At 37.5% G+C, this 27,709-nt stretch overlaps 1 protein-coding gene across 10 annotated transcripts in view; it reads left to right on the top strand.

The window, feature by feature from the left end:
• The first annotated feature begins 12,824 nt into the window (after positions 1 to 12,824).
• The window catches only part of LOC18422680 (protein decapping 5), a 32,565-nt gene continuing 17,680 nt past the window's right edge, over positions 12,825 to 27,709 (top strand). For all 10 annotated transcript variants that reach the window (XM_088860617.1, XM_020667965.2, XM_020667959.2 and 7 more), the window contains exons 1-2: positions 12,825 to 13,014; positions 18,364 to 18,464. In XM_088860617.1, coding sequence (XP_088716743.1) covers positions 12,873 to 13,014; positions 18,364 to 18,464 — 243 coding nt within the window. In that variant the 5' untranslated portion in view covers positions 12,825 to 12,872. The remainder of the gene's footprint in view (positions 13,015 to 18,363; positions 18,465 to 27,709) is intronic.

The following is a 27,709-nucleotide window of genomic DNA, read 5'->3' as shown; positions in this document are numbered from 1 at the left end:
TAGCTCGTTCCACGGAGGCGAAGACAAAGTAAATCAACTCGGGCAACGTATGGTGCTTGAGAAGAAGGAAGCTCGTAGTAAGCCTTGGAGGCTTAGATCTGTCTGAAGGAGGGGGTGCTGACTGGTCATCATCAAGGGTATCCTCCTGCCTCGAGCCCTGCCCCAGGGCCTAGCTCATGCGTGGGAGGAGTGGAGAGGATGGTGCTCAAAGGAAACTTCTTCGAGTACCATGTAGTGAGCGGCTTTGGGGGGGGGGGGGGCAGTCGGGGGCACGGTGGACGCTCCTTTCCCCTTCCCGCTGATAGCATCCTTGGATCGGCATGTTTGGGCACAATCCACAACAGTGTGTTAATGACAAAATTAGGCACAATGACTAAAATGCCCCTAAAAAGTTTTGTGTTAATGATGAAACCATCCCTCTCTGAGGGGCCTCCTGTCAATGCCAGATCTTGGAAGCTGTTTTTGGGAACTTGTATCGATGGTTCAGATGATTTGCCATTATATCTTCAATGTCCGTTCGATTATGAGCATTTTGATGCCCTTTAATCGTATTGAGACAACCTTTTTCCACAGGGTGGAAGTCCGGCTAGATTCGTGAACTTTGGTCGCCAATGCTATTCGACGTGTGATGTTCTGAGTCTTTACTTTGTTTGCAAATGAAAGATGAGATTGTCATAATAGTTTTGCACCAAGTTTGGTCAGTTTTGGTCTTCATTTACAACATTTTCTAACTTGGGAGGTCATTCGAGAAAGGGATTACGACGACCGAGCGGGCCTGTTTTATCTGTAACATTGTGATTTGTGCTTATCTGACCTTAGAGTGAGTATAACAGTTATATTAGTTTGAAGCTCCTCGCGAGATCATCGCATTGAACTCGGTTTTACAATGATCCAATGCGCAGATCGTGAGCTATGCTTCACGAGGTTTGAGACATATTCTTTTTGAAACCCTGATTTTCCTGATTTCATGCTCATCATTTTCCGAAAAAAGGTTTGACTCTGGGCTGCGCCATGGTGCATGCCCTAGGTCAAAATGACGGGGTCATCATGATCTATAACATGTCCAAGTTTGAGTTTTTTTTTATTCTAGGTAAAGGTTCTGTGGCTTGTTGAAGTCCATCCCAAGATGTGAAGTCGCAGCCTCCATGCTTGGGGACTAGTTCAATGAAGCCGTACTACGATGGTGTTAAACCTACCCGTTTTGAGGCAGTTTGGATGTAGAACTTTTTTGGGTAGTCCGATTGAGCCCAAATTTGGTCTTCGGGGGGTTTTCGACATTCTAAATGCAATGACGGCGGTCTGGCATTATTCTGAAGCCACTAGTATAGGGCTACAGTTGTAAGGTCTTTTCTTGGCATGATAGTACTCTTCTCATGTTATCTGGTTTGAGGCTTATTTCGCAGTACAACTTTGGTCTATCAGTGTCTTGAATGCCAGCAGGATCGGGTTGTCACTGGCTCTCTCCTTATTCGTGTGGGAGATGTAAGTATGTCACAAATGATGTATAACAAGCATATGTATGAACTATATGAATTATGTGAGTATTATGTAGAATGTAGAACAATTATTCTTATTGGGCTATTTGTGACATGAGAGCTTATGAGATGGATTTCGACTATGTTGTATGCACCGTATGATTGACTAGTCCTTATGGCGATTCGTGCCACATATCTTTTCCTTTTTGTCCTTTCCAATATGCCAAGGTAATGAAGTCAAGGATTGTGTTATCATATTGTGGATAGTTTGTAATGCTAAGGTCCCAACACAATGTTTGTATGGATGAGATTTATTTGAGGATTGTAGTGATGTATGTCACATAAGGCTCATTGGTTAAAAATTATGTTCTCATATTGTGAATAGTTTGTGATGCTAAGGTCCCGGCACAATGTTTGTATGCATGATATTTATTTGAGGATTGTGGTGATGTATGTCACATAAGGCCCATTGGTTAAAAAAATAAATTTTATATCTGAAATGGAATTTTCAAATAAAAGTTGCATGGTTTTTAAATAGGCAACATTTATAATAGATTTGAGAAAATTGAGACCAATGGAGAAAAAAATCAAAAGATTTATTTTTCTAAACGAAGCTCTCTTAATCTCAAATGTATGAACACAAGTAAATATGGGAGACCAAAGGAAAATGGATTTTGCCCTAATGAGTTTATTTCTCTCATTGTGTTTTTCTAACAAGGCCAATGACTAAGACACACTCCACCTCATTATGATTATGGATGAACACTCCAAAAGATTTCTTTGTCATTATGCCACGACTATGTGAGTAATAAGTTAGAGGAATATCTCATAGTCACCAATTATTGAGGGAAAACTAAAATACGTTTTTTCTTGAAATTATTCAAAGTGTTTTAAAAGATGGGTTAAAATAGAATGTATTTCCAAAATCATTTTCAAAGGGTTTTGGGAGAAACAACCATGTTAGTTTGAGGGAGAAACAAACTTGTTTATTTGGGTGGGAGCATTTATGATGAGTCAAATGATAAAACTATTTTGAGGAGGGAAAACTTGGTCCTGATTTTAGAAACATTTAACACAACCAATTTCGCATAAGATAATTTAGAAGAGGTATTATTTAAGAATGATTATGGAGTTTTGACATCTTCTTTGAAATATGTATTTTCATGAAAACCCTTGAGCCATTTTTCTTCCGCTGCATTATATAAATATTTGTGCCCTTTGATATTGCGAAACATTGACAAAAAAGAGTCGCTTGAAAAAGTGCCCCTTGTGAATGTTATTTGGCACTCCTCTGTTAGACTTTTGATTTTCAATGGTTGATTATTTGGGACCGATGCATAGAATATTTGAATATATATGGGTTTCTCATATATCTAAGAAGGGTGATGACCTTAAACTTTTTCTTAACCCATCTCATTCTTGGGTAAAAGGGTTGGGTTGTATTAGGCAGGCAGCTAGCTAACGTAAAATTTTGCCAAAACTTATCATGAATCCCGAAATTTAAAAGAGCAGATTGGCGGGCCAAGATTCGTGGCTATGTTGATGATTATATGTTTCTTATGCCGTTATGGACTTGTTCTTATTTACTTTCACATGGGTGATTCACTGAATACCCTCCATCAGTCTCTTGAAAGGGGCTACATATTTATATGTGGATCATGACATAACCATGTGATATAAGAACTCATATAGTGGGCTAGTCACAATGGTAGTGACATCTTATGGGACATACCTTGGGCAAATGATATATTATTTTAATCGTATTGCCAAAGATGACATATAGAAAAACCCGATTGAATATTACTATGTCCTACTTTTCATGAGGTTTTTGTTTAAGATATTCCAAACTTTAAATATGCTTGGTTGCTCAGTTTCCTTTAGGTTTGTATTAGGTGATCCTCTTTGATTATGGGGAAGAATTGATATATTTGATCCATGATGGCGTTTACTTCCCATAGAAACCGAGTATGTTATTCATGAGAAAAATGAATCGAATTATGAGTAAAATGTGCAAGTTCTAAGAATAATCTCTCGTAGGTGAAAAATCTAAGCATAAAATCCCACACCTGAAGTCTTGAATGGACAAGGTCTTCTTTTAATACTGGTATGTGACTAAGAAAGGCTTGAGAACAATCTATAAGCAAGGCAATATGATTATCAGAATGGATATTTGTATGAGTTTTTGTGAAAATATTTATAAAGGATACAAGTATGTGATGCTTGGCGTGGGGATGAGATCATGAGCATTTCTATTCTTATTTGAGAATTAGTAGGCTTATGATCATATGCATGTGAATGGAAGTTTGTATAAGAAAAGATAGATAGACATGAGAGTGTATGCAGATTTCCAAAAAGAACCGGATGAATTTAAATATTTATTACATTATGAATTTAAATATATATCACTTTGAGATACTTTTCATGTATGGTAGTGGTGCCATATCGGGGTTGTTTAAGGAACAAAATTTTAGTTGTCTTATCAACTATGGAATCTGAATTTATTATATATTACATTATGGTTTTGGAAGGTTCATGGATTGAGAAATTTCTTAAACAATCTAAGATACCTGCTTTTTGAGATATGAAACTGTCATATTTTACTAGATCAGAGATGAGATTGAAAGTGATGTGGCATATATACCCACCAAGGCCATACTAGCTGACTCCATGACCAAAGGCTTAATGCATTTATCAGACGTGTACATAGTATGGGACTTAGAAAGATTGCATGATGATTTGCTTTTTGGGGTGTTTGTTTGATTACATTTGCTTTTGTTTATGGATCATGCTATTGGTTTATTCTTATGGAGCATGCATGTGGTTTATATTTATGGAGCTCGCATGTGGTTTCCGTTTATGGAGAATGCATGTGGTTATGCTTATGGAGCATGCATATAGTTTATGCTTATGTACCATGCATATGGTTTATGCTCATGGATTATGTGAATGTGGATCATGTGATATGATGAGATTTAAGGCCTCAAAAGGCCTAGTGAGAAAATGTTAGAATTATGTCCTTTTAATGTCTGAAATTCTTTCATTTTCAATGGCAATTAACTTGAGTGGGAGTATAATTCAGTCATGAAGAGGATTTGGTATATGGAAGGTACCGAGAGGGTTGAGGTTTACTTTCAAGTCAGGATTGGTTGTTATGATATGTTTGATATGTGCTTCATGACCAAGTGATGGGCCAGGACAATACTTGTATGAGCTTGATGACTAAAAGTCTTGTATGGGAAGGTTGGGCCAACAAAGGGCATTGGTCTAAATCCCTGATTCTTAGATCCTTCTCGTGGCGTGTGCATATACAGTCTTGATTCATGGGATGCCTACTCTTACGTTGATCCATTGGATATAATTGTTCACATTTGCCCAGAGAGGAACCTCGAACCTTGTTTGGTGTGCATGTCCTCTAAAGGATGCACATGAAATCCACTGAACCATGGGGAGTCAGAATTGTACGTTGATTTAAATTTGATAAGACTAATATATTGATCTCGTGATTTAATATTGTGGGTCATGAGTCTGTTGGGTCATTTTCGAGAAGGCGACTTTGGATTCTTGGTCCAGTTTTGTAATTCAACTCCAAGGATCCTTAATTTCCCTTGTAAATGTTTTTAATTATCATCAAATTGATTTTTTTTGATAAAAATCATTAAAATGATTTTTGTAGATTTATGGAAATTTTTTTGGATTGTTTTGGACAAAGAAAAACCATGAAACCATTTTTTGGAATTGTTTGAATGAAATGACTATCAAGGACAGTCCCCCGGGACCCGCACTGGACACCCAAATGGCCAGTGGATGTCCACGTGCCAACTCCATGAGGGCCCCATGCTCCCCCACATGGAGATGATGTGGGGGTGATGTCAACCCCATGGGAGATCCCCTTGTCATGTCATTTAAAGGAATTTTGTTTTGATTTACCTTGTATTTTGTTTTCCTTAAAATAGTGGAATTTGAAATTTTGAATTTGGCATATGTTAAATGCCTAAAGCAAGTGGATTAATGCACATGTGTGAGATATTCTAGAAGGGGTATAGGGTTTGTAATATTAATCCTTAATCTTAACCTTAAGGGCACATGATAACTATGCACATAACCATGAGAAATGAAGGGAATTTTAAAAGCTTTGTTTTTGCTGAAATTTTGGTCAAAAGACCATAAGGGCATACCCTTCATCATGGTTTTATAATTTTATTAAAATGTAGAACATGACATTTTGATAATAATGGAAATTGGAGTGAATTAAAAGGATAATAAGGGTATTAAATCTATGCCACACATCAAGATGGCTGATAGTGGATTGTGAGCTAAGATCATGCCTCTCTTTGTAGTATTTGGTAGATGATATGAACGGCTTTGATTCATCATCTATAAGCATCTCATCCCATGAGGTTTGGAAAAGCTATAATTACCTCATTGAGATCATTTTACTCATGAGTTTCTATCACTACATTTTCTTCCAAAAGTAGCACGTGCTACTCTCTCTCCACTCTCCAAAGTGGTATGCCTAAGCATCTTCTCTCTCTCTCTCTAACTTCATCTTTAACCTTTGAAAGAGAGCAGTGCCTTTTAAGGGACAATTCGCGCACCATTAATAGTGATCAAAGCTCCATAACTCATTTTATGGATCAACAAGTTAAGAGATCTTCTTTAATTGAGTAAGGTTTTTCATTCTCTACCATTTAAATCATCTTGTCTGTGTTCTAATTCTGCAATTACAGCGGCATTACAATTCTTGTGTTGATCATCCTTTAGTTATTTGATTATCCCTTTTGTTCTTACTTGATCTATATGCAATTATGCTTAATCTATGTGTGAATTGAGCTAGTTTTCTTTGAGCAATTCAATTGAGTTTTAAAATTTTAATTAGCTTATTTTTCTGAGGCTTCTAACTCACATCATTCACTTAGATCACCTAATTGTCACCTTGGTTTGTCCAATTTTCTAAGAAAGAGTATGTCGAATTTCTAAGTGCCACTTTGTGATGAAACTAGATCCAATTTTTTGTTTAAAAGCCTCGGATCACTCCCATGTGTATCCCACTAGCAAGATTTTTGAATCTCTATGAAAACCTTCCATGATTAATGTTTGTATCAGTAGATGTTTGACTTCCTATTTATTAGATGATGAATTGGGTCGGATTTGTGTGATGTCATTACATGTCACCCATTGGCATATAGCTAAGACCCAAGGAGGTAAATCGGGCACCCGAGAGCTCCATATGGCTTCCTATGGTCTTGATCCACCTTACACTTGATCATATACATGTTGTAGCTATACATATCATATTGTGGTGAGTTTTATGAGTTCATTGATATATCATTTTGCTAAGCAAATTTGAGTTGTGCTTAGTTTTTAAATGCATATGATGCATGTGTAGTTTGATGATCTTCTTTTGTTACTTATTTTTTTCATGGGACCTCAATAGAGTTATATCCTCTATTTTCAAGTGTATTTTGAAGCCATTAAGTCATTATGGTAGTAGTGACTGCTGTACTTTCAGGTTGAGGGTTGTAATTCAAGTGTATTGTTGAAATTTTTAAAGTTGTGTTGTCCAGTCCTTGTGTACAATGCAGTCCCTTCTACAAGATTTGATTTCTATATACTAACCGATCTCGAGGTTAGGGATTTCCAATATGATAGTAATGGGAAATGCTTTAGACTCAAGGTTATAGGAAAAACTCCAATTTTTGAAAAAGTAAATGAGCAAGTAGTCTCATGTGAAGCAAGTCAGAAGATATTGATGGGAGAAGACCTAGAGGAAGAATATTCAAGTTCGAAAGGAAAATTAACCCCTCAACATCTGGAGATCCTAAGAGGCTCACCTAGGCCACATTCACTTGACTTCTTAGCAGACCCATCTATTTGGGATGAAGAGTTAAGCTTAGGGCAGTCAATCCTCTAAAGTTGACCCAACAACCAATTTGAAAGAAGCAAAAAGCTTAGACTTAACTATTCTTAAAGATTCAACACGCTACAAAAGTTAGAAGAGATCAAACGCCTAGAAGTTCTAAGGGGACCACCTAAGATACTTTCACAGGATTTCATGCATGACCCGCCTATTTAAGATGATGTACCCCAAGAAGAATATTGAGACATGAGCATGACTCCGCTAATTGGGGCACCCTATATTCAGGAATATCTACCCCTTGAAATAGAAAGTCGCATCCAATATACCGATAAGGATAGTCTCATCCAATGAAGGAGAACCTACAGGGGCAGCTCCACCAAACCACCTAATATTATTGATAATATAACAGGGGCAATCGATGGGGCTCACGCTTATCCGATGACTCCCAACATGCCTAGAGGTGATATACTCCCGAAGAGCAACATGAAGTTGCGACTAAAAAAAATTATCTAAAAGGAGTAGGGTGATTGCTTGCTCCTCCCTCTCAAATAAGCCAAGTGGGACAACCTACTTCATGGCATTAAAATGGCCTAAGGACTCGGGAAGAAAGAACAAAAAATGGGAACAGTTCCAAGTACACTTAATTAGGGACGTAAAAGAGAAGAAAAGAAAATGAGAATGAGCATAGTCAACCCAGCAGCAGATTGAAGGACTAGGAAGCTGAGAATGACTTTGAGCCCGAAGATCAAGGTCCGAGTAAAGCAATTCAAAGAGGAAAATTAAAATCAACAATTCAGCAATCTCCATCGAGGAAGTGTTGTATACCAACCATGGAAAAGGAAAATCCAAAGAATAAAACCTCGATGCCACCTGAAGAAAGGAGTGATGATCAAGTTCACATTTGGACAAGGTGCTAAGAAAGAAAAATACCACTGCCTCTTCTCCTCCTCTTTTTCACCTTTTTCATAAGTAAAAAGAAAAAAGAAAAAAAAAATGTCAAGCTGGAAATCCAAAAGGAATCCCAAGCATTGAAAAAAAGACCACGGGGCTGAACACCTGAAATGGATCCTGAGGGCAAAAAAAAAAAAAAAACAAGTCTGTTGGGCTAAAAATCCAAAATGAATCCCGAGCATTGGAAAAATAGCCACCGGGCTAAGTAGTTGAAAGTGACCCTAGGACAATAGAAAAATAAGTCTATCTCTCTCTCTCTCTCTCTCTCTCTCTCTCTCTCTCTTTCTCTCTCTCTTTTCTCCAAAATCTCTAAAAATTCTTGTCAACTTCTCTTCGCAAATAAAAATGGTGTCAGAAAGAAAAATAAATTGAAGGCATCAATCAAAGTAAATCTAAAGAGTGACGACTATCTGAACTTCAAAGGGTCTATAGTGGAGAAACGAAATTGAAAGTCCATAGAGATTTTGAACACTCAGCGGGCAATATCTCATATAGTCCAAGACACTAGTTTGTTCAAAAACTTCAGGAATACTCTCATTTGAGTTGTGACACAAGAGTTAAGATTGCAAGATGAAAAAGCATTCGATGATTCCTCATCTTGAAAGTCCCAAGCAGAGGCTCGGCAAACTTATATTTGAATGAAATTCAATCTAGATTTAGCTTAATGACAAGTCTTTGAATACTAAAAAAAAATCAACAAATGACAAAAAGATAAACTATATCATACTCAAATGGATTGTGGTATATGGTACTCAAAAAGTTACTTCCATTAACTATTTCATCTAACACTATGGAACTTCTATACGACATATTTGTCTTCATGAATGCCCTTAGATAAGCAATCCCTTGAATCTGAATGTGATGGAGAATAAAAGTCTTCTTTTTGTGTATTTTTATTCAATTTCAATTATGTATATTGTAGTTTTAGTTTTAGGGTTTATTTCTAGGTTTTTAGGATTTCTAGGGTTTTTATTTACTATTCACACATTATTGTTCATGTATTATTGTTCGCGCATTACTGTTCATGTATTACTATTCACGCTTTACTATTTTAGAGTATTAAATATTTACTTGAATCTCAAGTTAAACTAGGGTTTCATTAGCTTATAAAAAGTTGAATGTCATAGTTTACAACATATGTTATTGGAATAGATTTTATTTTATGAAATAAGAAAGTTCTTCTTTTATTGACTTGATTTGCAACAATATTCTTTCTCTCTTCTTGCTGATTTTACTTGTTTAAGGTTCAGAAGAATGGTAGATTCAATTTTTCACTTTTGTCCCTGCATCAAGTGGTATCATGATGGTGAGCAAAAGTCTTCTTATTGTGTATTTTTATTCAATTTCAATGATGTATATTGTAGCTTTAGTTTTAGGGTTTTATTTCTAGGGTTTTTAGGATTTCTAGGGTTATTTATCTACTATTCACAAGTTATTGTTCATGTATTACTGTTCACGCTTATTGTTCACGTGTTATTGTTCACATGTTACTGTTCACGTTTTACTATTCACGATAGTTTTTGAATTTTGGTATTGTTTTAGGATATTTTAGAGTACTCAATATTTACTTGAATCTCAAATTAACTTAGGGTTCCATAGGCTTATAAAAGGTTGGATGTCATAGTTTAGAGTAGACGTTATTGAAAAAAATTTTATTTTATGAAAGAAAAAAATTCTTATTCTCTTGGCTTGATTTACAACCATGTTATTTCTATCTTCTTGTTAAGGTTCAGGAGAACAGTTGATTCTCCTTGCATTAAGTGGTATTAGAGCATTGTTCGAGGACGGCTGAAAATTGCGATGGCATGTCGTGGAGGTCTTAACCGTAATGATGCCGATCTGATCGGTCTATGCAAGGAAATCAACAACTTGATGGAAAAGGTTACCAAGCTATTGTTGCCCAAGCGATGCCAGCAAAAGCGTGCATTAAACGAAGAAGAATCTACAGGGATAAATCCAAATTGTGAGGATTTTTATGGAGAATGACACAAAGCAAAGTCGGACTCAGAGTTGGAGCGGAATAATAAAGTTGCCTTCGACCACCCGTTCTATGCACGCACTCCGTGTTAGGAGTCTCATGCTCGGGAGAATAAATCATGAGATTTAGTTGATCTACATGATTTGAAGGAAAATGAGGTTGGTCTTGGTGCAGGTTGTATCGAAAGTCAAAAGGTCGTAGATTGGGATCTGCCACCAATTTTCGATACATACTTAGATGATGAGCAAAATTTTAGAAGAGATCAAATAGCTGATGGTGATCAAGATTTCGTGGGTGAACCGATCTTCGACGTAGAAAAAGGTGGAGATTTGGAACATCTATGAGATTTAGGACATTGGAATTAGAGTAGCGCAGTGGAAGTATGATCGACTCAGAATCAACAAATTGTGGCCTTAATTTCAGAAAGTGATTAAATAGATATTGAGAAAACCTCTAAAGGCCTGAAAATTGAGTTTGGAGTATTTTATATGATTTCCAATGGGAGTTCATGAATAATTAAATTTGATAAAATCCCTGTCATGACCCATTTCCTGAGGAATTTTTTTACCTGGAATAGTATTTAAGCCAACAAAGAAAAAGAAAGTTGAATAACATAGTTTTGATGTTGAGTTCATCTTAACACACTTCAAAACTTGATGACGAGTTTTCTCTAACAAAGGGAGAATGATGGAGAGCAAAAGTCTTCGTATTGTGTATTTTTATTCAATTTTAATAATGTATATTGTAGTTTTAGTTTTAGGGTTTATTTATAGGGTTTTTATTTATTTTTATTGACTAGTCACACGTTATTGTTCATGTATTACAGTTCATGCATTACTATTCATGTGTTACTGTTCATGTGTTACTATTCACACGTTACTATTGATAGTAGTAATTTTAGAATTTTGGTATTGTTTTTGGAGTATTCTAGAGTATTAAGTATTTACTTGAATCTCAAGTTAAATTAGGGTTTTATAGGCATATAAAAGGTTGGAAGTCATAGTTTAGAGCAAATGTTATTGAAATAAAATTTATTTTATGAAAGAATAAAGTTCTTTTTCTCTTGGCTTGATTTACAACCATGTCATTTCTCTCTTCTTGCTGATTTTATTTGTTTAAGGTTCAAGCGATCGGTAACTTCAATTTCTCACATTTTCTCCCTGTATCAGAATGTCATCACCTGGAGGCCTTCTTACACCTACATTCTCTAGTTGTATAGACAATATGCTAGATATGGACTACAAGTGTCTTGTAAAAGAGCGAACGTATTTGTTGAAAGGTGTGGAATTTTAAAGGTCCATTTGGGTACCTGGAATAGACTATTTAGGAGAAGGTTATCTAGGTATTAGGCCCTTATCCCGTATTTGGGTAAGTGCATGGATAGTACAATGTCGCAAACAAGCCAATCCGCATTTTCTACGCAAAAACATAAATAACAATAGTCCACCCAAAGTGGTGGAATAAGCCACTCCAAGATATTTTGAATAGCAGACAAACCCTATCCCAGAGATGGACTAATTCTAGGAAAAGCCAACTCTAGTATAAGCTTATCTCTAGGACATGTCTAATCCATATACCCAAACGGACCCTAAGAGAATTTGCTGAGGAGATCTAATGTTATAAAATATTTGTAATGATAACAACAACCATGCTTTTTATGATACTGAAATTCTTGAAAGAGAAGGCATATTGGGACTAAAAATATCAAGCTTTTGCATCATGAGCAGATCCGGTGATGAACCACAACTATAAATTGCATCACTTCATTGCAAATGTAATATTATGTTATAAGTGGCCATTTTTTGCATTTGTTTCATCATTATCTTTTATTCTTAAGAAGTAGACTTCAACCCAAGGAAAATTGTTTCATGCGGGCTGGTCTGCAGGTGGTTCATCTAAAAACAAGTGTAAGTATTCTTAATATAATTATTATTCTTAGTTTTTTAATTTTTTATTATATTTATAATCTCCATATTAAGGGTTATGCGGGTTGGCCGCATAGAAACCGTGTCCTTAACACAATGCACTTGCTTTCTTTCAACGGAACTCCGCTTATAGTACGCTCTCACCTCTGCTTTGGCTCCACTCTCTCTCAACAATTTTGGATGGAGCGCCTATAGTATGTTCCTGTGGGAGTATAGTGTATATTAATTTTTTTCAGGTAAAACTATTTTATTTGAATGTTTTATCCAAGTGGAGTAACCATATAATTATTTTCAAACAAAAAAAAAAATACAGTTTTAGCTCTTCCGCATCTAGATTTTGCCCATCAATATTTTCATATTCTTTATTTATTCTCGATATTGTTATTCATTTTCAGGCACATAGCATATTAAATTTAAAAATTATCATGAGGTTGATTGCTACATTTAAGAGGCTTGTGGCCAAAATTTAGGGCCTTAAAGATATTTATACCTCTAGGTTTATCCGAAGGAGTAAATGAGCAGTATACGCTCGCGGGGATATCTTTTGGCATCATACGCCCTCGCAACGTGGCAATTATCTTCCCTGAAGCAACCTCGAATCGCTTCGTAACATAAGCTCGTTCTCTCCATTCAAAGAAGAAAGCCCGTTCCGTAGAACCTCTGTAATTTAGGGCAAGAACTAGGGCATGGCGGAACCCAAAAGCGCCTCTGGTTCTGCCGATTCATACATTGGAAGCTTCATAAGCCTCACCTCCAAATCCGAGATACGCTACGAAGGAGTCCTTTTTAGCATCAATACTGAAGAATCAAGCATTGGCCTCCAAAATGGTACTTTGATCTCTCAAAACTCTATAAAATGCTGATTTTTGTGGAAGGATGCGCTCATTGACCTTGCTTTTTCGGCATTTTTCACTAGGGTTCTTTTGAGGTATTATAATGTGAAGGTTTTGAATTTTTGTTTCGTTTCTTTCCTTTGAATCTTGTGGCTGTGTTCTTATGGATAGACACTCTTGTGTTTTGTGTTTTGTGTTCTGTGGAGTTGATTTGTTGTTGCTCCTTTCCCCGTCTGGTAAGTATAATATGTTGATACTCATGGTTTAATATGCTCCGAAATCTTATCTATCTATACTTTACTCTTATTTGCTTGATCTATGCTGATTACTAGCCCGTGTATTTTTCTTTGATTCTTTGAATTTTGGTATAAAGTGTTGATTTCCATGGCTTAATCTGCTCTTTAATCTTCCGTAATTTCTGGTGTGTTCTTTTTTGAGATATTTATATAAATGAAAAAGTTTATATAGAATTGCAACCTTAAAATGTAGAATTACAGATGCACCTCAAAAATCCATCGGAAAAGGTTGTTATAATGTTGAAAAACTTTCTAATTGATCATCTCAACATTGAGATGTATGAATATGAGAATAAAAAAGATTTTGACTCCCAAAAATAATGCATCTTGCAACACATTATCTAGACCGTCCATTTTCAAGATTTTCATAGGTTTCTAGCTCTACTTGATTTTAACCATTTTTGGAGTTCAAAATTTTATAATTGGATATGAAAATAAATTTTAGATAATCTTAAGAATTTTTACACCAAAATTCCATGTCATGATAAAATTTAAAGGTGCACCTTAATTGGATCGTTTAAGGTTGCAACCTTATAGAAACCATACCCTTATATAAAAGATTGCATCTATCATTTTCTTTGTCTTGTTTCTTGATAGATGACAAATAGGAATTGATTAACATTCAATTTGCAAGGGTGTGCATCCTAAGGGGAGTACACTTTGTAAACTACAGAGGTGCACCTTAATTCCAACATCAAAACAACCTTTTTCGAAGGATTTTAGAGGTGCACCTTAATTCTACATTTTAAGATGTGAACCTTATATAAACTGTTCCGTTTCTAAAATCTTTTTCTCTTGCTGAAATATCCCCTTTCTAAAATCCATCCTCTATTGACATCAAGGTTTCAAAAAAATATGCTAGGTGGCCAGCGTGGCGCTCAGTGCCCAATGTCTAGGCCGGTGCCCAAAACCTCAGGCTCATTGTAGTACAAAATTCCCTCAGCGCCCAGCGCCCAGCGCCTAGGCCGGCGCCCAAAACCTCAAGCGCATTGTAGTACAAAATTCTTTAGATAAATACATATATGTGCTGTCTAAAGTCGAAATGTACATACATGTACATATTTGTGTGAATTTTGTAATTTATTGCATTTGAAAATATTGTAGCATGCTTTTTTATATACCAACATATGACATATCACATGTTAAAAATAAATTTGTTCAAAGTTTCAAAATTCTAATCATATAAATTTTTTAAAGAAGTTAATAGTCTAAATAGGCTTATGTATTGGTAATAGTCTCCCACTCTCCATATTCCATAATAACATAAACTCCAACGCTCCAAGTTTTCAATAGACTTAAAGAAGTATAAAACCAAACAACAAAATAGTAAAAAATGCGAAAAGTCTAACATTCAAATGTCTAAAGTCTAAACCAAGATGGCGCAATAAAGATACTACAAAAGAAGGGAGATGACATTTGCGTTTCTCCAATCATCATGAATAAGAATCAAAATTAACATCGTTGTCGCTTGCATCTGCATTGGAATCTAGGCTTTCATCATCAGAATCGTCACCCTCTTCAACATATTGCTCTTCTTCATCAGTTTCTTCGGAATTTGCCTCCTCCTCCTCCTCTATCACCCTCTCCCTTTGTGAGTGTGAAGTGCCAGTAGCAGTCATTGCTCAAGTGGTTCTACTAGGATAAAAAAGTTGGACCCGAAGCCTCCTTGACTATTTCCTAGGTCAACTCTCCTCCTCAGTATTAGGGTCCTCAACTAGCCAATCAGAAGCATTCTCCCTATCTTTAGAAGCTTTGGGATCCTTCTTTTGCTGGTTAGATTTCTCCTTGAGCCTTCGATTCTCTCTAACAAACACCAAGTCAATGAACTTCCTTTGTTCAAGCCTATTTCTTCTTTTTGTATGCACCTATAAGAAAAAATACATGATTACTGGACTACTAGTGTACTACTATTACTAATTGACCCATCTATTAGTAATGTATATATCATATGTTAATATGTTTGTATCTATTATTTTCTATGAATCTATAGTGGAAAAATGAACTTGTAAACAAGAAAAGAATGTAAAATACCATCTCGAACGAACTCTAATTGCGCTTACAACCAGACGAGCTAGTTGTCAAACAAACTCAAGATCCGAATAGCCATTTTCCAGATGTGTGGAGTGCTACTCCCATGTTTTCTCCACCATTGGTTAATTTAGGTATTCAACATTATTGTACAAAATTTTAGGAACTTAAAAGAAAATTTTCAAACAAAAATACAAAACATATTATTATTACTTGGTTTCGATTCGCTTCTCTGCCTTATTGCCATATCTTTCTCAAATGACATTAAACTTGTACAAAATGAGCTCTTCAGTTGATATCTTATCTTGGATATTTGGATCGGGAACTAATCTGTCAAGGCATTAATTAAAACCATCTATAATTGTATCTTTTGCCTCAATATGAGCAACAATATAAAAGAACTTGGGGTTCAAGTTGTAACCCATTGCATGTAATGGTCGATGGAGCTGCCTATCACACTTGGCATCTATAATCGACCAAATTAGACCGTACTTGGGCTCATCATTGCCCAAATTCTTTGCAATCTCCTTCTTAGCTCCTTCAAGTGCATCATATATAAAGGCCATAGAGGGCTTATCAGCATCAACCAAGCTCAAGAGCTTCCCCAAGTTTAGAAATACTAGTATCACTTGCTTTATCCCTTGCCAAAAATAGTTTGAAGGAATAATATCCTGTGCTTTCTTTTCCTTCGCATCTCTAGACCACCTACACCTGCTCCAATCCTCTGAAGCAAACCGAGTCCTCAATGAGATCCTCCTTTTATACATGCTTTGTAGACTAAGGTAGGCAGTGGCAAATCTAGTGACCTCGGCCTCACTACGTCCCTCGTCTTAGTAAACTTGCACATCATGTTGAGGGTAATAGTGAGACTGTATATTAAGATTGTAACCTCCTTAGCTTTAGAAAGAACTCCTTTAATTGTAGGCATATCACCAATGGCCTCATGCATAAGATCTATGCAATGTGCAGTGCAAAGAGTCCAAAATATGCGAGGTCTTTTTTGGCGGAGCACATGACCTGCAACTATATTAGGAGCATCATTATCTCCTATTACTTGAATTACATACTCCTCCCCAACCTCCTCAATTTCTGTATCAATAAAAGAAAATATATAACGAGCATCATGAACATCATCAGAAGCATCAATGGATCGCAAAAAAACTGTACCCAAGGGACAATTTACCAAACAAATCTATGATACTCCTCTTATCACTCCATAGATCGGTCATTACAGAAACCTCAAATTGAGCCCACCCATCCTTATTGGTCTTGAGATATTCCTTAGTATGCTCAACTTCTTTATTCAATATTGGCTCGCCAAGTTCGTAAAGAGTTAGGCCTTTCAACCTTGGTCCAATTGTCCAATTGCTTCCAACATTGTATGGAAGCTATTTAAGTAAGCGGTACTAAAATAAATGCTCGCATGGTAAAACCACTGAGCAATATATTGAACCACCCGGTCTTTGTCTTCCTTCTTAAATCTATTTTCACTTGTCATTTGCCCTTCCCCTTACCCTTCCCTCTCTCAATTACTGTCTAGCGTTAGATGTAAATAAACTATCAATAGTCCCGCCATTTCATACGAGGTCTCTTAGACCCAAAAGCCCTCTTACTCTTGGAGCTCTCAGTTACAACCATGCCTACCTTGTCTTCCCCGTCTTCATCCTCGTCAATGTCAACATCATCATAAAAAACATGGACCCCTGCCCTCAATTCTACTATATCATTTTTATTTTGTTATTTTATTTTTCAACTTCAATGTACTTAGAATTTTCGTTCTTTACAAGCTCGGAGACCTTCTTACACAGGGCAACATCACCTTTATTACTGGCAAGATGTTTCTTGAATCTATTTATGCCAGCAGTAGAAATATGTCCACAAAAATTGTGCATAATTTTATTTTTGTCATTCTTATCCAGGTTAACTAGTGTTCCAAAAAACGCCGGGCGGCGCCTAGGCGGTCGGGGGGGGGGGGGGGGGGGGGGGGGGGGGGGGCCCTCCCAACTAAGCCCAAAAAAAAGCCATACTAGAAGCTGTGGCTAGATCACCTCATTTTCAGGGAGAGCTAATGCTTGTTAGTTTTTGGTTTGACACTGCTTCATGGCCCAAAAAGAGCAAGCCACGTCTGAGCTAAGCATGGAGATGGAAGTCTTCTTTAGTTTCTCAGCTGTGCCTCCTCCCTCTCCACTCTTTCTTTTGGGGTCCTTAGTCATGCGCTGCTCTGTGGTTGATGATATTTTGGCTAGAGACGAAATGGCTTCTTTATTTCTTTCTTCAGTTACACAAACAAGCCTGAAATACTGCTCAAATCCTTCCTCAAAGCTTTGGAGATGCGTGGGATTTAGGATGCATGAGATCTGGAGAGTACCAAACGTTTCCCTGGAATGGAACCCTAATTTAGAATTCTCAAAGTCTATATAGCCTTTATACTTGATTCAGGCTTCCGGAAGTATTATTATTAGAAAGAGGGCCACCCACTCAAAATATAAGATTTCACTGGAAATAGAAGCCTTATTTCTTGTTTACTGAAACCGTTATTTATCATAATTAAGGGCAGATTTGTTAGAGACTTGGGACTCATTCGAGTCCATGCACTGGACTCACCAAACTATCAGAAGACTCAACTTACTAGACTGGCCAAGTTCTTTGACAAAAATGATTTTTTCATTGCACCATGTTTTACACAAACAAAAAGTAGGACCTGCCCAAGCTGATTGGATTTGGGTGAGTCCCCAGTCATATAATTTGATTTTTGAAACATGGGTTCTGAGTATCATCTATTGGCATTGTCTGTATGTATTGCTGTGTGCACACTGGTGTGAGCTCTTTAAAGAATGCACTTTCATATACTTTAAAAATTACATAACATTTATTTAACTATTTTTTTTGAGAAAGAACATTTATTTAACTATTTATGTAATCAATAACGTGATTTGGTTAGATTTGAGTTATGATGTCGTTTACGTTTCTGAGATTTGGGCATGGCTTGGTGCCTTGGTTATAATGATCTGTTCTTGCAGTGAGGTCGTTTGGAACTGAAGGACGGAAGAAAGATGGCCCACAAATTCCTCCTGGTGACAAAATTTATGAGTTTATTTTATTTCGTGGAAGTGACATCAAGGTACCCGAAGAATCCCTGTACTTTTTTGTATGGTTGGTTGATTGTTTGGCATGATTCTCATTGACTTAATTGATGTACATGTATTAAAGGCTTTAGATATCATTTATATGTTGTTTGATTGTTAAGGTAACACTTTAACAATACCTTGTTATTTATTGGCATATAACCTGACCCTGGAATATTAGTCTCTTTGTTGTATTCTATGGTAGGGCATGGTTTTTCTAGAAGTGATGGTAAGTGTATAATTTTAATTTTACTTTGGCATTGGTGCCTTGTCTGTTATTTGCAGATGATATTCTTGAGGTAAATCTCTGCATGAGCAATCAGTTATTTACTTCCGTTCCCTATTAAGAGAAGATGTGGACTTGACCTGTGAGGAGTGTCCCCATCATGTTTTTCTTTTTCTCTCTATTTATTTTATAATGGGCCCACCACATCTCTCAGCTGTGTTTTTGAGACCAGGAATTGTTCCATTGTTGAACTTTGATCTATCAGGCCAATCTTAGGAGTGTTTGATCTTTGACCTATCAAACCGTGATCCTATCGTTTGTCTTGTATATTCAAAGCTTGTTTGGTAATAATCACGTTCTTGATGCTTTAAGTTTAGAAACATTCATTGGACCAAGCCTTTTTCTGCTGTGGGTAGGCTTCTTAAATATTTAGGTGTTCCCTTCCAGAGTTCTGAAATTTTGATTTGTGAAGGCTTTTGTGTGACTGACATTTCTCCCTCACACACCCTTATACCAGCCAGGTTCATCTTTGAACTCACGGTCAGTTCTTTGTTTTACACTTCCGTGATCCTGGAAAGAAGAAATTTACGTGGTACAACGCACCTTTGGAAGCATTGGGTTGTTTTATATCTTCTGATAAACCATATGCATATTTCTCTGTGTTGGATTTGTCAATCATGCTTAAAGTTGATGGATAACGTACATGCAGGCTGCCATTGGGCATTATGACTGCTAAAGGTTTCTGCTATGCAATCCATAAACTCCAACTGATCATCAGATGGAAACAATTGGTCTCTTGTTTTGTTATGGCATGTTGTGTTGAGCCCTTTTATTTATTTATTTTTGCGAACTTTAGCGACACATTGTTTTACTGTAGTTTGTAGTGTCTCTTTTTCCAGGAATAGGTGCTTCAGATTATTTCTTGTGGTTTCTTGTGGCCCACTTTTGGAATTGTAGTGTCTATTTACCCAAACCGTTCGAAAGTATCTTTTGTTGATTGTCTACTGAAGATTCTAGTTTATTCTTTTCACAATTGATGTTCACTGACAGTGTTGACAATTTTTTTGAGGAGTCCGGTTCTTTAATTGGTAAGAATTGGATTCAAAATTCCAACTTAGGGCTGAGAGAAACCATACGTAAAGGACTTTCTATGTTTAGACTATTTCAGTATTTTTGCCTTATGCATTGCTCACAATTGAAAAAAGTTTTTAGTGACAGTTGGAAAATTCTTAGGTTTCTGTGACATAAAGCTATCTTTAACTTTGTCTAATGTGACTTTTCTCTGTTTTCTTTCCTAACTGCCATATATTATTTGGTCTTGTTTTTATACTCTACCTGTAGATCTCCATTTATCTTCATTTATACTCTACCTGTAGATCTCCATTTATCTTCATTTGATTTCAGACTTCAATCTTAATCTTTTAACCTTGCGTTTATTGATTGTGCTCTAAATATTCTAGTGTGCTGCCTCTTTTGACTGATAATAATATACTATGGTCTTCAGTATTTGATGTATTGTTTCAGTGTGGGGTAGATTAGCATTAATTTGTGTTGTTTGTGTTATTTAATGAGGGCCACAGCTAATTGGGGTTTGGGTTCTTGAGTTGTGATTAGGTCATTAACTCCCACAGCTAGACATTGCAAGTTCAATCGGAGTTGAGCTACCTGATTTAAAAACAATCTTGGCGATTGTGCCTCTTTTTGGAGTTTGTCTAAAGTTTTTGTTTTTGCCCCTGTTGGGGGCCGGGGGGGGGGGGGAGAAGGGAGGAATTTTTGGTACCTGGTTCTTTTAGTTACTGTGGTGCACCTAGCTCTGTGTGTTACGAGGGTATGTAACGCAACATGTGCATGGATTTGAAACCAATGAGACCTTTTGGCTGGCATGCATGTTTCTTTATTAATTGAAGAGTGCTTTGATTTCTTGCAGAGTATCATTGCCATCTATCTTTTGTAATTTTTTGATGTTTTCTTGTCTATAACAACCTCAGTATCTTCTCATTTGTGTTCTTTGGCTATGTTTTTCCAATTATATTGTGTGTCCTAGGTCCTCTGAGTTGGGTTTGCCTCTGCCTCACTACCATTCAAGGTTTTGAATGCACGTGCATGAGAACTGGTTTATAGATTGGAAGTACAATTGACTTGAGAGCTCCTAGTGCCAAGGCTACGCATGTATTCCCATTCTTGCATGGCCCTTGATAGAGCAGAATGGTGGAATATGATTCGTGTAGCTGACTCCAAATAGTTGGGACAAGGTTCATATGATGATGATGATGATCTTTTGTGAACCACATAACTTGGTTTATGGAGTATCGTTTTTACGAAATGGATTCCTAGCTATGCATAGTGTACTCTCTCACCTTTGGCAGATGCATTTCCATATTGAAAAAAACCTAATATAATTATCATCATCATCATTTGAGCCTTATCCCAATTATTTGGGGTCGGCTCAACGAATCCTGTTTTGTTGTTTTGCTCTATCAAGGGCCATATACCCTCAGTCATGTCATAGGTCATTATATCTCTTCTCACTACTTCCATTCATGTTTTTTTGGGTCTTCTCCTTACCCTTTTAAAGCCTTCCACTTAAAACAAATCACTCATTCTCACCGGTGTTGTTCTAGGTTGATGCTGCACATGGCCAAACCACCTATGTCTACTTTCCCTAATCGCCTATTGGAGCCACTTTTAAGTTCCCTTTGATATATTCATTTTGAATCCAATCTTTTTTTGCCTTGTCACTCATCTATCTCAACATCTTCATCTCAGCTGCACTCATTTTATGAGTATCTTGTTTCTTGACCGCCCAACATTTTGTCTTATAAAGTATGGCTAGTCAAACATCTGTCCTATGGAACTTCGTCATTAGTTTTATTGGTATGCGATGATCACATAAGACTCCGATAACAGATCTCCACTTCATCTACTCAGCTTTAATATTATGTGTGACATGTTCCTAAATCTCTCAATTCTCATGGGTTTTACCCAAGATATTGAAAGTAATATTTTTTAGGTGCTTTTTGGCGATCGATCTTAACTAATTTCCTCTTTTCTACTCCTATTATTAATAGTTTTACGTTCTACATATTTTATCATAGTCCTGCTATTTTTAAAACGTTTAGATTCGAGTGCATCCCTCCTAAGTTCTAACTTTGCGTTGACACCATGTTTAGTCTCATAAATGAAAGCTATATTATCTGCAAATAACAAACACCATGTTATGTTATCCTGTAATGTTTAGTTAACTTGTCCATAACCAAAACATAGAGATAAGGGCTCAATGCTTACCCCTGATGTAGGCGTACTGTCATTGAAGCTTGTCTCTCCGCTAGTTATCTTCAACTCCAATTAGCGCTCCCTCATACATTTCTCTCATCATGTTAGTATATCCGTTAGAGATTCATTTCCTTTCCAACACCTACCTGGCTTTAAGGATATACACCTTCTTTAGTATATCCTTAAAGAAGTCTATCTGGCTTTTCTATGTTCCACTTCTGTTAAATTGTTAAATGTTCATCTCGCCTTCTTAAGTTCGTGTTTGCTATTGTTAGGTCGTACGCCATAGCAAAATCAAGGATAGCATCATGCGTCACATTTCTTTCCCTAAAAATGTATCCTCCATGTATCCTTTCCTATCCTTAACCATTTTTTCCGACATGACCATTTAAGTCCCTCCTAAAAAAGTCCTCTCTCCATTTGGAATTCCTCAGACTAGTTCATCCATGTCCTTGCAGAGTTGTCTTTTAATTCTCTCTAGTTCTACCTGTGGCACATAAACGCTAATTACATTAATTATCTCTTCCTCTAATACAAGATTAATTAATAGGAGCCTGTCATCTACTCTTTTGACCTGTACTATTTTATCCTTTAAATCTTCGTCTACTATTATGCCTACACTATTGCTATTGTTATCCTTTTCTATGTACGAAAGTTTATATCCATCTATCAATTTCCTTAGTTTTTACCCCTTTCCACATAGTTTCCTGTAAGCAAGCTATTTAATTCTCCTTCGTCTTATTGTATCCACAAATTCCACTCATTACATGTTAAAGATCCCATATTTCATGTGGCTAGACAAATCCTATTCTTTATCTGCGCTCGTCCAAAATGGCACAGAGACCCTTGCGTAGTTATTACTGCAACTGGGTGTTGTTGTGCCGCGTATCATTTTCAGGGAACGCCCTAGTTAACCATTACTCATTTCTCACTGCACCTGGGTGTCGGTGCAGCGTATCGCTTACATGGAATGCTGTAACATGAGCATATAACATTGGTTCAGGATTCATGAAATAGATGTGGCAAAAGTTTTACGCTGGCTGCCGGCCTAGCACAACTTTCTTCCTTTCTTTGGGCTTGGAACTGGCCATGGCAGAACTATGTATGTATATGTATAAATTTATATAATGTATTTGTATATGAATAATAGTAAATTATATTCATGCCACAATACGGTGGTTTGCTTGGTTAATAGGCGCTGCTCAATTCAAATAAATGAGACACATGTTTCAAGTCCTGCAGCCCTTTTGTGATTTTTTAAATAAAAAGTCCTTGTATCTGGCCATTTCCAGGTGTGTTGGGTGGCCAAGCTACAGTTTCAAGTTGGGGTATCTGTTTGCTTGGTTCTGGTTGGTGGGTCTTGCTGACGAGACCTGGAACATATCAAGAGATTTACTTGAAGTGTGCTGGGAACTACATTTGTTGAAGGAAGTTGATGTTTGGGAACTATTGTATCTTTCCTACATCTGCAAATTAACCCGATGGGTGTGTGTGTTATGAAGTTGATGTCTCCCTTTAGAGATTCAAATCTATTCCTTTTGGGGGACAGCTGTTCTCAATTGCACATGGTTAATTATGAAAAGATACCGGACTTCATGGCTGAACTTCATTGTTTGGTACACTTGCACATGCAGCATTGATGGAGTAACCTTCTTATTCCATCATTTAAAATTTCCACTTGGAATCAAATTCAAGGTTTGGAAACTAAGAATGGGATAATTTGGTTTACAGCTGCACTATATCCGAGATTCTTGATATACGGTAATTTTGTGATCGTATGTGAAATTTGAATACTTTTTGGACTATAGAAGTAACTAGGACTGATCTCTCTCTCTCTCTCTCTCTCTCTTAAAATAAATAAGTTTGATTGTCAGTTCTTAAGAAGGGAGCCAAGCCTTAGGACATTCGTGATTTCTAGTGTAAAAAATCCATTTTTGTGCATTCATAGATTTAATGCTTAACTAATAGATTCATAATTGAGTCAAATTTTTTATTGAGGTTGGAGATCTACTCATTTATTCTTTAGATGCATTGTATGGGACTTGCATCATCTCTGACCCTAACATGTTGCTGATGCAGTTGGTGACTTCGTATCTTTGTCAAAGGTAAATAAGTATATCATCATAAAGTCAATGTTCAAAAACTCGGAGGCACCCACCTAGGGCGGGACTGGCCCTCTCGAATGAGTTTAGGTCCTCAGGGAGTTCTTAGGTTAGGGGTTTAGGCTCTAGGGAATTGTTAGGGCAGTTTTATGGCCCCAAAACTCCTGAAAGTAAAAAAACAAACAATCACAGACATCATCATTCATCACATTCACATTACCAAAAAAACAAAAAATCAAATTGGCATTTGGCAAAAGAAAAAAAAAAAAAAGAAGAGAATATCAAATCATGACACATTGTACACAAAAATAACCAAACCTTAATTCAAATAGTGTAATGCACTAAGCTTTTCAAAATGAATTCAATATAGGTCCAAGCCGGTAAATATTCATAAAATATTTTAACTACAAACATGTGAAAATATCATAAAAGAAAAACAAAAAAATAAAAGAATATCAAATCATACTACATTATATAAAAAAATACCAAATCCTAAATCAAATATTGTAATGCGCGTGCTAACCTTTTCAAAATGAAATCAATATATAGGCCCAAACCGATGATCTTTGGTCACTAAAAGTCCTTTTAAAGTATCTTTTTTTTTTTGTTTCTATTAACATTTTATTAAAGGGAAAGAGAAAATACAAAGCACTCCCCGAAGGGTAAGCCATTGAGAAAGGTGACAGAAGAAAAACGAAAAAGAAACTAAATCCAAAGCCTGTAGGCCGGCATAATGAAACAACAAAAAGTCACCCTTGGAATTCCCAGGACCACACAAAACCAAAAACATAGCGAAAAGGTATCTTAATACAAACTGAAGCCAGAAACCACAAAAAGAAGCGCCAACACAGTCCATCATGGCACAAAAGCTCCTTGTCGAGCTAGTTCATTAGCTGTTTGGTTGGCCTCCCTCCAGATATGAGTCTAAGAGACCTATGTATGCCTGCAAAGATCATGAATTTCATCAAAGATGTGCCATAATCTCCAAGGGGGTTGAGAGAGGCTAGATGCCCAGTGAATGACATTTTTGGAATCCCCTTCGATAGTGAGGGAGGAGCCCCAAGAAAGGTCGAACAGTCTTAGACCTTCAAGCAGGGCACGGGCTTCGACCTCCGTGGAGTTTGTAGACCCAATGGAGTAAGGGGAGAGAAAAGAGATGCCTTCGTGATTGCAGAAAATGCCACTTATGCCTGTGGTGCTAGGGTTGCCTAGGGAGGACCCATCAAAATTGAATTTAATAGTGTCCTTGTCAGGGGGTCTCCACATGGTAGATCGAGAGACTTTCCTTGGCTTAAAAGAAAGGACATGCCCCCAGTTGAGTGAAAGTCGTGGATAGGCAGGGCTTTGAAGTGCTGGTGATTGGTGGCCCAGAAGTTTACTGTGCCCTGAATCGTGTCATTGAGCTTGTGAGGTGGCGCAATTAGGCCTTGGAAGACCCTGTTGTTACGTTCCTTCCAAACTGTCCAAAGGGTCGCCGCGACCGTAGCTTTTCAAAGTAAGGTACCGGCTTTAGTTTAGGGGAGGAAAGTAGAAAGCTTGAAGAGACTAGGGTTTGGCTCAAGAGTTGCCCATGCCCAACCGGGGGGTACCACTCCAGAGATTAGAAACTATTAGGCAATGATCGATTGTCTCCTATACTGAGAGGCACATCACACACCTGTTGGGGGTTTGGAAACCTGGTCTTTGTAATTGGTCTATGGTGAGAACTCTTCCCCACAAGGCGAGCCAGTTAAAGAATTGGATTCTAAGAGGAATTGAAAGGGTTCCAAGCCCTCGGGACCGAGGGATTGCTAGAAGAGGTTCATGAGGGTCTAGACTAGGGTTGGTTGAGAATACAAAAAAGAGAGGATACTGAGAAGGTTTCAAAGGGGTTCAAGGACCAAATGGCTCTGTCCTCACCTAGAGGTGTGAGGTGGACAAAAGAAAGGAGAGCGGAGAGGTGAATGAATTCTGTGAGTTCCACGTTGTCGAGGTTCCAAGATCTAGGAAGGCTCGAAACCAGAAGGCGTTCCTTGACCGATGCTCGGGGATTTCTAGCAAGATGGAAGAGAGTAGGAAATTGAATGGAAATGGAAGAATCGCCAAACCAAAGGTAAAGCCCAAACCGCAATTTTCGCCCATTCTTGGGAAAAAATTTAATTTGGGTTAAGAAAAGATGGAGAGAGTACTTGGATCAAAGGATAAGATGCCGTAAGTTGTCTGGCTGGGTGGCAAGCCTACACCACCACTTGCAGAGAAGGACAGGATTTTGGGGTTTAAGATCACGAATCCACAGACCACCTACAAATTTGTGGAGACCGTACTCCAGGAAAGGAGGTGGAATTTTTTGGAAGATCTGACTCCAGACCAGAGGAAATTGCGCATCAATTGCTCTAGGCTAGAGCGCATCGACCCAAGAATGTGAAAAAGTGACGTCTGGAAGATGGGCACCCCGGAGAACACGGCTTTAATAAGGGTTAGTCTGCCCGCAGGTGAGAGGAACCCTTTCCAAGAAGCAAGCGTTCTTTCCATCTTGTCGATGATGTGACTCCATTGTGCCTGTTTTGGTTTGTCATGGCAAAGCGGCAAGCCAAGGTAGGTTGTTGGGAGGGTGTTTATGCCACAACCCCAACTGGTTGCAGAAGGGGATGGTTCAACTAGGATTCCCATCATCTTAGTCTTTTGAAGGTTGACCTTGAAACCAGTTGCCAAATGGAAGCATTGAAGGAATGTGAGTAACTTGTTGACTTGGTGGGCTTCTAGTTCACAAAATAGAAGAGTGTAGAAGAGTGTCGTCGACATATTGGAGGTGTGAAACAGTTCGACCCTAGGCTCCTATTTGGAAACCTTTTGCCAGGCCAGCCTGGTAAATTCTGGCCGTAGTTCTACTGAAGACCTCTGCTGCGATCGCAAAAAGAAAGGAGATAGGGGATCTCCTTGTCTAAAATCTTTGTACGATTTGAAGAAGCCTTTGGGGGAGTCGTTGACAAGGATAGAGAACAGAGGACCACGGATGCACCCCTAGATGCATTTCCTCCACCGAGCTTCGAAGCCCTTCTTTTCGTTTCTTCTAACACGTCCCAATCAATGTGATCATAAGCCTTTTCCCAGTCTAATCTGATGATTAGACCGGGGATCTTGGAAGACATCCTCGAAAGGATACATTCATGTGCTACACTAAGGCACCATCTAGGATCTGCCTATCTTTGACGTAAGAACTTTGATTTGGGGAAATAACGGAGCTTAAAGTAGATTTCAGCCCAGAAGCTAGTACTTTAGCCGAGATTTTATTGGAACTGTTGATAAGGCTAATAGGCTTGAAATCTTTCAGCTCCACCGCCCCTTCAATTTAGGAATTAGAGCTATAAAGGTAGCATTCATTCCCTTGTTGATAATGGCCCGTTCGAAAAATTCAGCAAAGAAGGCTAAAAAGTCTAGACGCAATATATCCTAATGATGATTGAAAATAGCCACCGGGAAATTGTTTGCATCCGGAGTACAATCTTGGCCGAGTTCCTTGATCGCTAGAAGGATCTCGGTTTCAGAGAAGGGTCTTTCAGGCCACAGAGCTTGGTCAGAGGTAATACTCAAGAAAGATAGGTCGGACATTTGTGGTTTTGACCAGGAAGGGGCCTTGAACTACTGCTTGAAGTACTTGATA

This window comes from Amborella trichopoda, chromosome 3, assembly GCF_054954075.1.
Source record: "Amborella trichopoda isolate Santa Cruz 75 chromosome 3, AtrichopodaSantaCruz75HAP2 v2.0, whole genome shotgun sequence".
In the NCBI taxonomy this organism is placed as follows: Eukaryota; Viridiplantae; Streptophyta; class Magnoliopsida; order Amborellales; family Amborellaceae; genus Amborella; species Amborella trichopoda.
Note: the sequence above shows the minus strand (reverse complement) of the source record. Positions and strands in the feature narration are given on the sequence as shown.